We start from the raw sequence: 18527 nt of genomic DNA on the forward strand, positions 1-18527 counted from the left end.
ATCTTGATTGATGTAAACATAGAACATGTTGCATGACTGTAGGGCAAAGCATTCCCTAGATATCATGTGGAACCAAATGGTTTAAAAGACCAACCGACAAACAGACCAAAGGAAAGATGCAAAGCAAAATAACCCCTCTTCTTAGAAGAGGGTCCTCTATTTCTAAATAAAGTTTCAGTATGAACAATCTAGCCTGTGATGAGCGGCTTATGACATGCAACCTGGTCGACTATCTTCCAACATGTTTTTTTTAATCTCTTGTGATTATTTTGATTGTGTTGTTGTTACATGATCTATTCATAGAAAAGACAATACGCCATTGTAAAATGTTTTAAATGGGGATCCAAGAGATTGGTATATTGTTTATGTGATATTGAAATTTCATACATTAGCAAATCTAGAGTCGTTGATTTTTAAAAGATTGGGATTTATGAATTAAAAATTTCTATTTACTTTTCCTACACAAAATAAGCAAAAACGACAACTTTCATATGTGGAAAAATACCACACATTCTTGAGTGCTTACAAGCATTTTTATATTTGATCTAGTAACCAATTTCAGACCCAGTTTAAAACTCAGCCGAAATCTGATTGGGACAAATGATTCATGAAAAGTTCCATCCAAGTAGATTGGACAATACATGTGGCAAAAAGAGCATTAACAAGTTTCCGCTATAGCCATATGAGGAAAACTGCCCTGCCCTCTTGCGGCCATGTTTTTTTTTTAACAAACTGGAACCATTTGTAACTCAGTAGATATATCATTAGAACAAATTTTGTGACCACATTTCATGAAGGTTATACTTAAAATGTGACTTCTAGAGTGTTCACAAGGTTTCATTACAGCCATATCAAGAAACTGACCCACACCCCAATAGCGGCCATGTTTTGTCCACAAAGCACAGCCATTTTAAAATTTAGCCGAGTTATCATTAGAACAAATGTTCCCACCATGTTTTATACAGATTTGAATAAAAATGTGACTTCACAAGGTTTCATTATAGACATATAAGGAAAACAGCCCCGCACCATGGCGGCCATGTTTTTTTTGACAAACCAAAACCATGTTTTGTCTCAAGTAAGAAATCAGAACACATTATAAAGTTACGTACAGGATATTACAAAAGCTCACCATGAGAACGTTGTGATCAAGTGAGATATATAAATATATTAAGGCTATAATTGTCAATAAGAAATAATGACACTAGTGTCTTGTTCTTGTTGCCTTATATTCCCAATGAAATGCTCCTAACCTTGAAAATTAAGGTTGTGAGCAAAATACCTGAGTGTGTTGATATTTTCATTATTTATTTAATTACTATTTTTTTAAGTAATATCTTTTAGAAAGATATTCTGCGTATATCCTCACTTTGAAATAAAGGTAGAACATTTACTTTACTAAATTAGTAAATAAACAAGATGTGTTTGAGAAACACTATGTCCCCCCATTTACTTGACATTTGACCTTGAATAATGACCTTGACCTTTCACCACTCAAAATGTGCAGCTCCATGAGATACACATGCATGCCAAATATCAAGTTGCTATCATCAAAATTGCAAAAGTTATGGCTAATGTTAAAATTTCACGTAAAAAAACAAACCAACAAACAAACAAACAGACAGGGCTAAAACAATATGCACCAAGAATAGACTGGGGGACAAAAAACAAAGGTTAATGTATTGTTGGGTTGTATTTTACTTAAAAGTCACATAATATTCACCGCATGAAATGTTTGTCATGAATTGTATGTATATTACATCCCAGAATAGTGCTAGTAGATACAAATTTTATTATGTGTCATATCACATCACGTGTGTCCTCATGTGGCTTATTATGAATGTATTATTTTTCATCAAAATATTTTATATTTGAATAAGACACATTTTTCTTTCACACATTCAAATAACACTTTTACATACCCATCATGCGAAAATTGGTCTTAACGCATATTTGGCCAGTGTAGCTCATGCCCAGCCAAGACTAGTCAGGGGCTATGCTTTCCGATATAAAAAAGCACTCAAGGTTTCTGGTATCTCCTGAGTATCCTCCACAAAGTGCATATCCTGAAGACTGCGTGGATGCGCAGGCTGGACTTGAGCTACGCTGGCAGCATATTGCATAAGACCCATTTTTACATTACGCCGTTATTTAACAAGAGCACCGCATAACGGGTGCCAACACTTGGCTGCTGGTGCAGTTTTGAATAAATGAAAGCTTGTCAAAAGTTTTTTTAAAGAGGCCATAGTGACCTTGTCAAAAATGGGTGTGGTGTGTAGAACTCATCAAGGTGTATCTACAGATTATGTTTCAAAGTTGTGTTGTTTTTTTTCGAAAACAGCCAAGCTAAAAATCTCTGCGTCTTGTAAATGTAACATCAAACCACGATACTTTTCAATAGAAAAGTGAAGTCACACTGTACTATTTATAGCAACATGGAAAATGTTGGTAGCCTATTCTGGCTTACAGGAAAGATTTTCAGACGGACTGACTGTGTATGTCACGCATGTGTGGCTAGATAATAAAATGATTTAACATCAACCATGCATATTATACAATTTCGGTAATTGCAAGACAAATGCAAGAAAAACCGCATTTACCAATAGGTTTTCAATTATTTCTTTCCCTAAAATTCATGTTATTTGATATCTTAAAAAGTAATACTGTATTATCAACATGGGGTATTTATTAATAGTACATTCCATCTTCCCCTGATAAATTACTGACCCAGCATGAACTCTGAAAATATTGGGGACAAAATATCCCAATAATGCGTAATTGTTACTGGGCCAAAATGAATATGCAGAGAGAAGTCAGCATTTCCCTCCGATACTACAGACATGGTTATGTTGCCAATGTTCTGGGAGATTACGTTCAAATCAGCCAATGGAATGAACAGAGTATATTCATTCGGGTTAGTTGGTGTTATGTAAAGGTCATTTAAGGTGAACAGCTGGGTTAAACATATATCGAATAAATTTATGTACTACTGTTAAGGCAATGAGGTATATGCATACTGGGTGTACAGTAAATCCTGCACTTCTCTTATAACAATTCAAAGGGCCCTTAAACCAATCACCAGAACTACTCTTTATAACAATTCATAGGCCTATTAAACCAAACACATGAACTACTCTTTATAACAATCCATAGGGTCCTGAAACCAATCACATGCACTACTCTTTATAACAATCCATAGGGCAATGAAACCAATCACATGCACTTCTCTTTATAACAACCCATAGGGCTCTTAAACCAGTCACATGCACTATAGTCTATCAGCCAGATGGGTTGAGGTGTACCACTCAGGGGGGCAAAACAACACCTATCTTACTTGATTGTATACTCAATATAAAGTAACAAAATGTGTGATAACAATCTCAGTTGGGAAGCTATAAGTTATTATTGAGCTGTTTCTATGGCAACTGTCAGGCTTTGACTAAATAGCTAGTTAACTAGTATATAGTCAAAATTGGTTCTAGAAAAAAAGTTTGGTGTTAAAATGAAGATTATGATTATTACCTAGTATGATCTGCAATAAAACATGCAAATTAGTACATTTATGAATATTAATGAGATTGCAAGAAAAGTTCATAAAAACTAGCGAGCCTCCAAAATAGTAGGGTCAATATATTAAAAAAAATATCTTCAACCACCAAAATTAGGGATGCAAGAGGTTAACCGGTTAACCGGTTAACCTACCGGACGACCAGTTAACCGGTTACATTTTCGGCAAAAGGTTAACCTTGAAAAATATATTTGATTATGTTTTTTTTTTCATCGAATAACTTGTACGTTTTTACTTTTTTCGCGTGACATACTGCCAAATTGCGCTGGCGACTAGTTAAAACAACATGCCGCACAGTCGACGGTAATAAATAACGTGTCAACAAACACAGCAATAAATCAATACCTTTATGATAACAAATAGGGGTACGTTTTGATAATTGACACCATTGTTTTGTTTGACTCGCGAAAATTTAACTAGCGAACTGCGGGAGTGGGGGCTATTAGCGAAGACGTAATTTCCACGTTTATCGAACTCGCGATAAAAAACAGTTTAGACAATGCACGGCTTTTTTTGATGTTTTGTTAACCAATATCCAACACTGATTGCTCGCTAAAATACCGTGTTTTATAAGAAACAATTTTCTGAATAAATGCATTCGTAGTTAAAATCTTGTCGAGTAAACGTCGTATTTGCTTCTGAGAAATTACTTTCATTATTGTAATTTACGTCACCAACGATGCCACCATTACCGTCCGAGGTATGGAAACACTTCAGAAAATCGGCAGACAAGAGCACTGCATCTTGTCTGTTATGCAGTGCAACAATTCAACTGCATTGCGGCACCTCAAATCTGCGAAATCATATAAAATTTAAGCATCCGTCCGTTGACAACAAAAAGGCCAGCCCGGATGTGTCAAAGCAACAGACGTTACACCAGGTTTTTGCCCCCCGTCCTTCGTCGAGCGAGACGATCAACCAGGCCCTTGCAAATTTCGTGGTCCAGGCATACGTGCCCATGATTTATTCTGCAGACAAAACTAGAAACTGTGAATAAAAAATTAACTCAGAATCTGAGTTTGTGTTCTTTATTTTACCCACATTTAAATGTAAAATGAACATTAAACGATAATAATTCGGCTACAGACGCTAAAATGCAAATATCAAAATAATTGAAAATATGCAATTATCCAATAAAGCGAGATGCGGATTCGTTGAAACACATGGCCCTCTTTACGTCAACCAGAAAGGGAAAAAACTTGTTAATATAAGGTCAATTTGAGCTTTAAAAATGGAAACATAATTAACAAAGAAACACACCTTTTTGTGAGCGATATGAATCGAACGTAATATAAGCGGCCCAATGAAAAATAAAATAATGACGCAAGCGATCTCAAATTAGAAATTACTTTCGTGTCTATAGAGCGGTTCGAGCGGTATGACATTTTTATATACTCTAACATTGAAACTACCTAAAGCATTTCGGTTAACCGGTTAATAACCGGTTACGGCAAAAGGTTAACCGGTTACTGATTTTTGTAACCTCTTGCATCCCTAACCAAAATATTGCTACAAAAGGTATTTTAACTGAACCTGGTAGGGTAGAAGCTTCTTTAAAACATACCAACAGTTTATCACAATCGGACCTCCAGAAAGTTTTTTTTCAAGATGGCGGCCAATACCTATTAATGATCACAACTATGTAACTATACAATCAAATTTGATGAATTTGTTGTCTATTCCTAAGTTTCAAGGGGCAAAGAACACTTAAAGATCATCAGACATTGTTTAGGTATACAATAGTACTCACAAATCCAACATGGCGTCGAAAATGGCCACCAAGATGGCCGCCAAAACCTATAAATGATCATAACTATGTAAATATCCACTCAAATTTGATTATTTTTATGGCTATATATGGGTTTCAGGGGGCAAATAACACATTTAGATCATCATACATTGTATAAGTTTATTATATTACACCCAAATCCAAAATGGCGTCCAAAATGGCCACCAAGATATTCACCAAAACCTATTACTGATCATAACTATGTAACTATCCACTCAACTTTAATGGATTTGGTGCCTATACCTACGTTTCAAGGGGCTAAGAACACATAAAGATCATCAGACATTGTTTAAGCTGATAATAGTACACATAAATCCAATATGGCGTCTAAAATGGCCGCCAAAACCTATTATTGATCATAACTATGTAAATATCCACTCAAATTTGAATATTTTGGTGGATGTGCATAGGTTTCAAGGGGCAAAGAACACATTAAGATTATCCGACATTGTTTAAGTTTACTATATTACACACAAATCCAACATGGCGTCCAAAATGGCCGCCAAGATGGCCACCAAAACCTATTAATTATTATAACTATGTAACTATCCACTCAGATTAGATGATTTTGTTGTCTATACCGAGGTTTCGAGGGGTAAAGAACACATTTCGATTGTCAGACATAGTTAAAGTTTATTATGTTACACAGAAATCTCACATGGCGCTCAATTACACAATACGAAGGACCGCAAGTCCATTACTTTTGACGTGATGCTTGTTATGTGAAACGCCATAGTTTGGACCTGTTGCAATTTCTGGATTTTGACAAGAGGATCGATATTTTTCAGCTTCAGGCAACACTGAATTGGCAGGGAATGATGCGTATCTTGCATCAGCAAAGACAGTACCCTGGGCTGTTGTCAGTCAGATTCTTGCCTATGATTAATATGTACAATGGGGACAAAGCGTGCATTCTGTCAACATAAGTCTTAGTTTGTAACCTTGCCTCAACCTCAACCTTTACACCATTGTAACGTTTGACCAACCCTTGTATTGGAAAGCTGCCGAAAGCAGTATTGATGCGCCACAAAGTAGGTGAAAATGTTGTTGAGAATTTGGGATCTTCATGAAGGTATGAACTTGGGGGGGGGGGGCAAAGGAGAAATGCAATTGTACACATTGTGACACGAAAAGCTGTCCAGAGGGACCATCTTATTGTTGAAAAGTGCATACACAGCCAGCTTTCAGCAGAAATGACACAGGAAGATCCAGACATTCAGATGCTGCTGGATCATGCCAAGGATTTGTACTCATCCCTTTTGAGGGGCAATATGACGCTAGCAGATGATATGTTATGCGATTTTGATCAAACTCGAGAGGGCTACAGAGAAGTAGACACATGAAATTGTCCAGACCTCAAAGACAATCATAGTATGGCTGAATTATTAGCTTATGATTAACAATTCAAGGGTGTTGATTAAAGCATATCGTACTGGGTGTTGGTTGATGCATTAGGCAGTGCCCAAATTGCTATCCATCTTTGCTGCTGCTGGATACATTTCCTGCAATCTGCGTATTACTACATATATCTGCAGCAAATAAGCAACCTAGAGGAAATGCACCCGGACGTTTATCGAAAGTTCGGTATTGGTTTTCGCGTTGTTTGTAGGAGCCATCAGTGCTGGGCTGGGCTAGGACTTGATCTTGTTATTGAGCAAACATTGATGATGTTTTTATAGAGCACATCATGTGGTCTAACTCGCGGCAGTGGAATGACTGAGGAAATGCAATCCCCTTGGACCCTATCTGCAACATCCGAGCAAAACAGTGTGATGCAGGATTTCACAGACCTGACCTATACTACAAGTCCACAACACAAAGACTCAACTGAGGCGTGCATCAAAGGGGATTCTTCAGATCTAGAGAAAATGCAGACACAGATTACAACCTGATCACCATACACAGCTGAACCTACTCTGAGAAACATGGTCAATAAGATAGTGGTTGGGTCAGATGTGAATGTTCATGCAATCGAGGTGGTGGAAAACACGATCATAAGAGATATCATAGGAAAGTCGGTCTTTGCTTATAAATTCACGAGAAATATTCCAAATCTTTTTGGAATAGCTTGGCTGTTAAGATCGCTTCTGACAGTGCTTTTGATCCTGCTATTCTGTTCCAGCTTTTCCTGGTGGTGTCAAAATATGGAGATCCTTCCCTTGCAGTCGTATTGTCTTATGAACTGAGCTCCCATCCTGTTGCCTTCTTTGAAGCCAAGAACATACTTTGTACAGCAGATAAGCCTCAGATCGCTCAGGCAATTTGAGAGTATGCTGTAGACACATCATGTGAGGCTGTGATGAACTGTATTCATGAAACAGATGCATGATGGTGGCACTTCGCTGCATCGTTAACCATGGAGAAGGGCGACTCATATAACGCAATAGCCGAGTCTTATGTAGATTCAGTGAAAGGCATTACGGACAAGCAATAGTGGGGTTCAATGGCTACGAAGATTATAACAAACACAAAACACACCGGAAACGTGAATCATATTGTGAGTTTCAGCAAAGAAACAGAATGCTCATGTAAAAAAGGAAGACTTTTTGTCTAGTGACAGAAACAAGGCCGGCATGATTGCTCTGATCAGCACAACTCTGACTAAAATGGGATGCTATGTTGTTCTGTCTTCAGGGGATGCAGACGTTCAAATTGTTAAATACAGTATAACGATCCTGTCGTAGCACCACAACGTTGGTGTGCGAGGATACAGATTTGCTCATCTTGATCCTGCATTACTCCGAAAGGGACAATAAGGCCATCTACTTCCGCTTGTATGTAAATAAATAGTCAAAGGAACGCAAAGTGTATATATTTGCCTTTTGAACAAACTCGTGCTAATTCAGGCTGTAATTAATCTTCAATGATTTTCAGCAACGGTAAAAAATCAAGTCTACAGAAGTTAGTAAAACCTGATCCTATCATGAAGTCATGTGCTGGTTCATTCTCTCTTCCAAATGTCGTAAATTGGATTTTATGATGATTTAACTCCTTAGTGATAACCTCAATTCGATTAAAGTGTTTCTTGTCGCCTAAACTATGGCATTTTACATAACAACCATAACGTTTGAGTAACAAGTTATGGACTTGTGGTCCTTGGTATTGTGTTGATGGCCATTTTGGAAGCGGTGTTGGATTTCTGTGTAACATAATTAGCTTACATTTTGTCTGATGATATAAATGTGATATTAATGTGTTGTTTGCTCTCTGAAACCTTGGTATATACACCAAATTCATCAAATTTGAGTGGATAGTTACATAGTTATATTTTGGCGGCCATCTTGGCGGCCATTTTGGATGTTGTGTTGGATTTGTGTGTAATATAATAAACTTAAACAATGTCTGATGATCTTAATGGATTCTTTGCCCCCTGAAACCTATGTATAGACACCAAAATCGTCTATTTGAGTGGATAGTAACATAGTTATGATCATTTTATAAGTTTTGGCGACCATCTTTGCGGCCATCTTGGCGGCCATTTAGGACGCCATGTTAAATTTCTGTGTAACATAATTAACTTACACTTTGTCTGATGATATCACCCCGTTGGTGCAAAAAGGTACCATGTGACATTCAAATTAGAAGGCACATGGTACCTTTTTGCACCAATGGGGCGATATATATGTGTTCTTTGCCCCCTGAAACCTGGGAATAGACAACAAATTCAACTAATTTAAGTTGATATATAAATAGTTATGATCATAAATAGGTTTTGGCGGCAATCTTGGCGGCCATTTTCGACGCCATGTTGAATTTGTGTGTACTAAATTATACTTAAACAATTTCTGATGATCATTATGTGTTTTTTGCGTTTGAAATCTAGAAATTAACACCAAATTCATCAAATTTGATTGGATAGTTACATATTTATGATAATTAATAGGTCTCGGCGTCCATCTTGGCGTCCATCTTGAAAAAAAAATCCGGAGGTCCAATTGTGGTAAACTGTTAATATGTTTTTAAGGACCTTCTACCCTACCAGGATCAGTTAAAATACGTTTTGTAGCAATTTTGGGGGGGTCAAAGAGTATATTGACCCTACTTCGGTTCAATTTCTCCCAGACAATTTATGAAAATTAAGCTGATTGAGGCCCCATCTTCAAAGGAGAAAAAAATACCAAAAGCTGCCAGTACCAGACTGTTATCAACCATTTTCATATGCTACTGGCATGCATCTTCCAAGATATATAAGTGTAGTTTTGCCCCCCTTACTGGTACACCCCACCTCAATTTTGGGTACTTTGCTGAAGGACTACTACTCTTTATAACAATCCATAGGGCCCTTAAACCAATCAACTGCACTACTCTTTATAACAATCCAAAGGGCCCTTAAACCAATCACTTGCACTACTCTTTATAACAATCCATAGGGCCCTTAAATCAATCACCTGCACTATTCTTAATAACAATCCATAAGGCCCTTAAACCAATCACATACACTATATACTCTTTATATCAATCCCTAGGGCTCTTAAACCAATCAACTGCACTACTCTTTATAACAATTCATAGGGCTCTTAAACCAATCACCTGCGGTACCATTTATAACAATCCATAGGTCTCTTAAACCAATCACCTGCACTACTCTTTATAACAATTCATAGGGCCCTTAAAACAATCACCTGCACTACTCTTTATAACAATCCATAGGGCCCTTAAACCAATTACCTGCACTACTCTTTATAACAATCAATTGAGCCCTTAAATCTATCACCTGCACTACTCTTTATAACAATTCATAGGACCCTTAAACCAGCCAATCTGAGTTTTTCTAGGTATTCTACCTAAACAAAGGTAGTTTCATGACAGCTTAAATTTCTTATTGAGATAGAGATTTTTTGAATATTGGAAAAAAAACTCTAGAGAATAATTCAAGTTCACCTAAAGGATGTATTTTGTAAAAGGCTTGTGACCAATAATTGCCTATGCAGTGTGAAAGGTTTTACAATGATTATGTAATGTTTAAATTGAAACTCACTTTCAAGCCTCTTGTTTTTCTGATGCATGGATATAAAGGACACAGGCTAATGCCATAACAGAAAATAGTTAACTCACATGAATACAAACTACTAATCAGTGTGTATTGACCAATAAACAACAGTAAACATAAATTTATTGAAGAGTGTGACACATCCCAGGGGGTTTTCTGCTATGTAAAAAGCCGTAAAACAGACCCAATCCCAAAGCAAACGGATCCGATCCCGTTCCTAAATAATAAAAAGAAGAAGGCCAAGATGGCCCTAGTTTGCTCACCTGAGAGGAGTTGGTTTATTCAATCTTTACCAAATGTCAAACTTTACCTAGATATTGTCCAGACAAACATCCTGGTAAAGTTTCATCCTTATATATTGAACCAAAACACTGGCGTATGGAGTGTTTTTGTTTTTGTAAGATTTGACCTGGTAACCTATATTCTGAGTTGACCCCCCTTACCAAACATCAAAATTTGCCTACAAACATAAATATTATGACCAAGATTCATAAAATTTGAAACAAAATTGTGACCTCTAGAGTGTTTACAAGGATTTTGTATAATATAATGAAAATTTGAACATTCTAAGGGCAATAGTTATGGCATTAATTACTTTATTTTGCTCATTATCAAACTTGACGGAGATCTTTCAGCAACTTTGATAAAGAATGCTCGAGAAATGTGAATGCTAGAGTGTTTACGGACGGCGCACAAAGACCAATCCTAAAACCTCACCTAGGCAATCAGGTGAGCTAAAAAGTGTGTTTCACCGATCTGAGCCATTTTCAAACTTGTCCGAAAAATCAATAAAACCAATGTATTGATTAAGTTTCACGATGATTAGGCGAAAAATGTGACTTCTAAAGTTTTTGATCACAAGGTTTCTCTCTTGTCACATAAGTAAAACTGCCCCCCCTCTGGTGGCCATGTTTTTTACCAATCAAAACCATTTGATAACTCATCTGAGATATATATTAAACCAATCTTTTCACTAAGTTTTATGATGATTGGGCAAATAATGTGAGTTCTAGTGTTCACAAGCTTTTTTTACTATAAAAATATATGAAAACTGCCCCCCCCGGCAGCCATGTTATTCAACTGACCGGAACCATTTTCGAACTCAACTCTTGTATCAAAAAAACAAATGTTCTGACCAAATTTCATAAAAATTGGGCCAAAAATGTGAAGTCTAGAGTTTTCACAATATACATATAGAGAACAAGATGTGTTTGTGAAACACAATGTCCCCCTATATGACATTTGACCTTGAAGGATGACCTTGACCTTGACCCTTCACCACTCAAAATGTGCAGCTCCATGAGATACACATGCATGTCAAATATAAAATTGCTAGCTTCAATATTGCAGAAGTTACATTACATGAGCAATTTTGACCCATATACTTGACCTAGAAGGATGACCTTGACCTTGACCTTTCACTACTCAAAATGTGCAGCTCCATGAGATACACATGCATGCCAAATATCAAGTTGCTATCTTCAATATCGCAAACGTATTCATAAAATAAGCGATTTGGGCCACATATATTTGACCTCTGACCTTGAAGGATGACCTTGACCTTTCACCACTCAAAATGTGCAGCTCCATAAGTTACACATGCATGCCAAATATCAAGTTGCTATCTTCAATATTGCAAAAGTATTCATAAAATAAGCGATTTGGGCCACATATATTTGACCTCTGACCTTGAAGGATGACCTTGACCTTGACCTTTTACCACTCAAAATGTGCAGCTCCATGAGATACACATGCATGCCAAATATCAAGTTGCTATCTTCAATATTGCAAAAGTATTCATAAAATGAGCGATTTGGGCCACATATATTTGACCTCTGACCTTGAAGGATGACCTTGACCTTTTACCACTCAAAATGTGCAGCTCCATGAGATACACATGCATGCCAAATATCAAGTTGCTATATTCAATATAGCAAAAGTTATTGCAAAATGTTAAAGTTGGCGCAAACCAACCAACAGACCAACCAACCAACAGACCAACAGACAGGGCAAAAACAATATGTCCCTCACTACTACAGTAGGGGACATAAAAATGCCCCGCAAATGTTTTTTCACCGATCTGGACCATTTTCAAACTCGTCCGAGATATCAATAAAACCTATGTTTTGACCAACTTTCATGATGATTGGGAAAACATTGTGACTTCTAGAGTGTTTACAAGGTTTCTCTATAGCCAAATAAGGAAAACTACCCCGCCCACTGGCGGCCATGTTTTTCATCGGACCAAAACCACTTTTGAACACTATCAACATATCATTAAGGCAAACATTTTTACCAAATTTTATGAAAATTTGGCCAAAAATGCGACTTCTAGAGTGTTAACATATTTTCACTATATACATATGGAGAAAAATGCCCCGCCCACTGGCGGCCATGTTTTTTGACTGATCTGGACCATTTTCGAACTTGTCCGAGATATCAATAAACCAATGTTTTAACCAACTTTCATGATGATTGGGCAAAAATTGTGACTTCAAGAGTGTTAACAAGGTTTCTCTATAGCCAATTAAGGAAAACTGCCCCGCCCACTGGCGGCCTTGTTTTTCAACAGACCGGAACCACTTTTGAACTCAACCAACATATCATAAAGGCAAACATTTTGATACAGTTACATGAATGTGACTGCTACAGTGTTTGCAAGGTTTTTCTTTTTTTTGACAAAGTGACCTAGTTTTTGACCTAGCATGACCCAGTTTTGAACTCGATCGTGATATCATAGGGACAAATCTTCTGACTAAGTTTCATGAAGATCGGACAATAAATGTGGCCTCTAGAGTGTTTACGAACAAATGTGGACGGACGACGGACAAAGACCGGTCACCAAAAATCATTATTTAGAAAAAAATTTGTTAAGAAAGAAGAGTCTTATTTATGACTTAAGATTATTAGACTCTATATCTCAATTTTCTAAACAACCTACAAAATATATAAGCATAATTTATATGATTTTTACCCAAAATGACCAGGAAAAGACTTGTTGTGTCAATATGTTGATACAAAAAATCCCAATTTGGTCCTTTATGTCGATAAAAAATTCCCAAATAGGTGAGAGAGAGAGAGAGAGAGAGAGAGAGAGAGAGAGAGAGAGAGAGAGAGAGAGAGACAGAGACAGAGACAGAGAGAGAGAGAGAGAGAGAGAGGGGCAATTTTTTACCTCAGAGGCAAGATCTGAACAAACTTTCCAGATGACCATCATACGATGTTAAAAACTTGAATCAAACCAAAGACTATTATGGATTCAGAGAAGATTTCAAAAGTTATTTACTAAATCTATATAAATACTTTGACCCATAGGGCTTAATTTCAACAAACGTGGTAGAAGATCAAGTCTAGTTCAGCTTACTATCCAAAGCAACAGAAATACGATAAGAACATCAATATCGTTTGCATAGATAAATTTCCTTGTGCAGCATGAGGAAATAACATCTGCATAAAAATTATGGTACAGAAGTGTCAGAGAATCATGAATAAATTATGTGCGACCTTGTTGCAAACGATCTCAAATGGCAATTTGCAACATTTTAAATTAATTACATAAATCATTTCCAAAAATTTGAACGAAAGTTTAGTCTTAAAATTACATAGTATAATTTCATACTTTTAACAAAAATTTCGGGGAAAATGTGTTTGTTAAAATAATATGAATCAAAATTGACAACTTGACAATTCTTATTTCTCATTTAAATTGTGACAAAGTTTATTGATATTTACACTCTTATATGTATTCAAGCAATACCTGTGATTTTTGAAGGCACACTTTGTGCAGCACAGCTGATTGTGGTCTTCACATAACATTTCAATTGTGTTGTCCTTGTGCGCTTCACACTTTAATAGAAATTCAACCAACTGTTTTGAAAGTGGCCAATTTTTCATGTCATTCCTTCCATAAGTTGAATGTTTTTGAAATCATTTGTCATGCAACTGAATACATTTCCCACAATAAAGTTTCAAACATGTTTTGCAGTAAAAATCTGCATTTGCTTGCTCTTCGCATGACGAACAAATAAAATCCTTAACTTCATCAGAGCCTTTGGCAAGAGAAGCGATATAAAATGCTGCCATTTTAATAATTGACTTAGCAAACAAAACATAACAATTTGTTTTAAGGCAAATTCTTAATTTTAAAGTTTATCTGTGAATTGAAATTAATAGTCCAGAAACTACCAAATTTAGTCAAGCAATCACGAATTCTGTCTTGATTAGAAATCAAGATGAACCTCAATTGTTTGAACTGAACATAAACCAACTTAACTGTCAAATGACATTCAATGGTCTGATAGAAGTGAACACTGTTACTGTAATTGGACTATTGGGTCACGTGAATATTGAATATACAGTGAAACCCAGATATAAAAACCACATGTGGGACTTTTTAAAAGTGGTCTAAACAGCAAGGTAGTCTTAATTGCTGAGTTTCCAAGTTGGACCGATACTACAAATGGTTAATATTCAATGAATGTTAATCAGCTGTTTGCATGAATTTAAGCATAGCTTAAACAGGAAAGTTTCTCATAACGAACAATTTCTAAAGTGAGCGTACATTTTTCAATGGCTAATGCTGATACAAAGAGTCACTGATTCAGCTTACACAACAATACATCAGTAGAAAATAATGAAACAAAATTGGAACAACTTTTATGAACAAGTTTTGTTGTCACAATCTTGTTAATAAGTTATCAGCTGCATACAAATTTTAAAAACAGATAAATGTTCAACTATAAAAAAGCGAACAGAGCCGATGAAAAAATGTTTTGGAAAAACGGAACAAAATAAAAATTGACACGCCTCCTTCTTTCCAATATTCAATAAACCGCCCACTGCCCATGGTATTTCCTTTTACTCGTGTTGATTTAATCAATCTTTTCTTTTAAAAACAACTCTTTAAGTGTTTGCTTAACCGATTTAAATAACAGTATGGCATACAGGCCATTTTTATATCAATCATCAACAAAACAATTTTACACAATCATCCTAACTGTGAAATTATTGGCGGTCTTCAAAGTGTGTACCAAACAATAGCCAATTGACACATACATTGTTCGATCATATTAATTAATTTTCAATCAAGAATTATGGGTTCACAACCAAAACAAGGGACGAAAAATCTAACACCTCACAGTAAATGCAATACTGTTCTTTTAATTGGGTCACAATGACGTCGTACACAATTCCTATTGAACCAAAACCCCAAATTTAGTAAGGTGTGAAAGTAACTAGTCGCTTGGTAGGTGTCAATTAAGATAAAACATTCTGATTGGTACTGATTAAAGTGGTCATAAAAGATGTTAGCAGGTTGGTTCAATAAGTGAGTGTATCGACCATTCAAATATAGAAGGAACAATTTGGGATTTAAAACGGTTGTCGACATAGCCAGTTGGCCGTTATGATGGGTGGTCCTTAAAATAGTTTGTACTGTATTATCTGTCAAACTGTGGCAAGGAAGATACAAAGATGACATTTAGATAATGTTAAACAGATTGATGAGCAAGACCAAATGGAGTGAGTTTTAGTGTATATTGATACATGGGCTGAAATTTATGTTTAAGTGAAGGAGACTAAATGTCTAACACAGATTAAAAGTAATATTGCTTGAGCAAAGAACTGCTTTTAATGTTATGCTTCGTAATTTAAATACAAAATGTTATCTTACCTATGAAAACCTTATGCCAATTGGAATAAATGTTCCCAATATAGGACACCATACAAGTTTAAACACATATGAACTGAACAGAATTAAGATTTGATTTTCTTTGTTTTCATATTGTGTATATTAAGATAAATCAAGATTGTTTAGAGATTATGTTTGAGACACATTAAATGACAACACATCTGTGTGATGCAATATTTAATACATTTGAATGAGCCAGTCTAGCTAATGTATTAAAAACACACTAGTTTTCTTTTTTAAGCAGGGTGCATGTAAACCTGAAAAGTATTCAAAAGGTCTTCTGAATATGCTGCTTAAAATAACTCAGAAAATGTATAACAATTAAAAGCAGACAAAGACTGACCATAATTATTTGGCTAGTAGAAATGTCATTTTTCCAAGAGATTGGCTAAAGTTACAACTTGACATTTTCTTACCATTACCACTTTCACCTTTTATCTAATTGTTTAATGATTCTAGAAGTAAAAACACCATCTAGTCTTTTTCTTTGACTTTTTGGGTAAAGCACACAACATATATATTTATACTGTTAAGTGTCTCTATATTTTAGCTTGATTGCTGAAAAGCCCAAAGCTTAATAAAGCCACTCTAAGGTCTGTTTCCTGTAAAGAAAAAAAAACTGTGCTCGGTGTCTTTGGAAGAAGCTGCCAATATGAAGTATGACCTAAGACTGTCTGGTTGCTAGGGAAATACCACATCCCATGTAATAGTGCAACCGTATTGCTGTTTACCACCTAATTTGATTTTGTACCCAAGCAACCTCCAATTGGCACACACATTAACTGGCAGTACAGTAAGATTATCATCTGAATTTAAATACAAGACATTGAGAAAACAAAGGTGCGATACTCACAAACTTCAAGTGTCATTTGTGACTTTGACCTGCGCACCAAACATAAAACCCCTGACTCTTGCAGTTTAAAGTAGAACAAATTATCAACAAGAGTTCCGCGGTCGGAGATGACCGCATTGAAGCCGGATTTTTTATTTAAATGACAGGAAAGTACCTTTCGTGTTTTTGTCAATGCAATACTTAAATTACTGAAATATTGTTCAAAGGTCAAAATGAAATGTAAGTACTTTTCAAGGCATGAGCAAAGTTTGAGATTCTAGGTCCAAGCATACCAAAGTTACAACAATTTTAACATTTTAACATTTAAGTTCACAGTGACCTTGACCTTCAAATGAATGACATTGAAATGAATGACCTTGAAATGACCAGTGGTCATCTAAGTGTGCTTGCAAACCTTTACGTCAAGTTTGAGATTCTAGGTCCAAGCATACCAAAGTTATAACAATTTTAACATTTTAACATTGAAGGTCACAGTGACCTTGACCTTCAAATGAATGACATTGAAATGACCAGTGGTCATCTTCTAGTACTGGCCAATCTTTATTTCAAGTTTGAAGACTCTAGGTACAAGCATACCAAAGTTATAACATGAAATAAGAACTTTAACATTTTTACATTCAAGGTCACAGTGACCTTGACCTTCAAATGAATGACCTTGAAATGTCCAGTGGTTACTTACTAGTTCTGGCCAACCTTCATGTCAAGTTTCAAGACTCTAGGTCCAAGCATACCAAAGTTATAACAACTTTAACATTTTTACATTCAAGGTCACAGTGACCTTGACCTTCAAATGAATGACCTTGAAATGTCCAGTGGTTACTTACTAGTTCTGGCCAACCTTCATGTCAAGTTTCAAGACTCTAGGTCCAAGCATACCAAAGTTATAACAACTTTAACATTTTTATATTGAAGGTCACAGTGACCTTCACCTTCAAATGAATGACCTTGAAATGACCAGTGGTCATCTGTTAATCCTGGCCAACCTTCATGTCAAGTTTGAAGACTCTAGGTCCAAGCATACCAAAGTTATACCATGAAATAAGAACTTTAACATTTTTACATTCAAGGTCACAGTGACCTTGACCTTCAAATGAATGACCTTGAAATGACCAGTGGTTACTAACTAGTTATGGCCAACCTTCATGTCAAGTTTCAAGACTCTAGGTCCAAGCATACCAAAGTTATAAGAACTTTAACATTTTTTATATTGAAGGTCACAGTGACCTTGACCTTCAAATGAATGACCTTGAAATGACCAGTGGTCATCTGTTAATCCTGGCCAACCTTCATGTCAAGTTTGAAGACTCTAGGTCCAAGCATACCAAAGTTATACCATGAAATAAGAACTTTAACATTTTCGAGCACGCCGCCACCCCGCCCGCCCGCCCGCCCGCCCCCCCCGCCCGCCCGCCCCCCCGCCCGCCCGACAACATCAATCTATAAGCCGAGATTTTTTCGAAAAAAATCCGGCTAATAATTACTATACAAGTTATTTTAAATATGTTTTGATCTCTGGAGCGTGGCAAGTGTTGACCCAATGGGCATGATTTCAACAGCTGTAGCAGAGGCCTACTATAAGACGTTACATGCCAAACAACAAGCCACAGGGCTTTAATTTTTCAGAAAATAATATTTTCA

General features: G+C 36.2%; 1 protein-coding gene across 10 annotated transcripts in view; it reads right to left on the reverse strand.

Moving 5' to 3' along the window:
* Positions 1 to 18527, reverse strand: part of LOC127851875 (uncharacterized) — an 88400-nt gene that overhangs the window by 21221 nt on the left and 48652 nt on the right. For 8 of the 10 annotated variants that reach the window (XM_052385820.1, XM_052385822.1, XM_052385825.1 and 5 more), the window contains exon 1: positions 14105 to 18243. The exons of 1 other annotated variant lie outside the window; for it this stretch is intronic. In XM_052385820.1, coding sequence (XP_052241780.1) covers positions 14105 to 14241 — 137 coding nt within the window. In that variant the 5' untranslated portion in view covers positions 14242 to 18243. Of the gene's footprint in view, positions 1 to 5318; positions 5366 to 14104; positions 18244 to 18527 lie in introns of those variants that run through there. One more of the 10 variants, XM_052385829.1, reaches the window with a different exon arrangement.

The sequence above is a fragment of the Dreissena polymorpha genome, chromosome 11 (assembly GCF_020536995.1).
Source record: "Dreissena polymorpha isolate Duluth1 chromosome 11, UMN_Dpol_1.0, whole genome shotgun sequence".
Lineage (NCBI taxonomy): Eukaryota > Metazoa > Mollusca > Bivalvia > Myida > Dreissenidae > Dreissena > Dreissena polymorpha.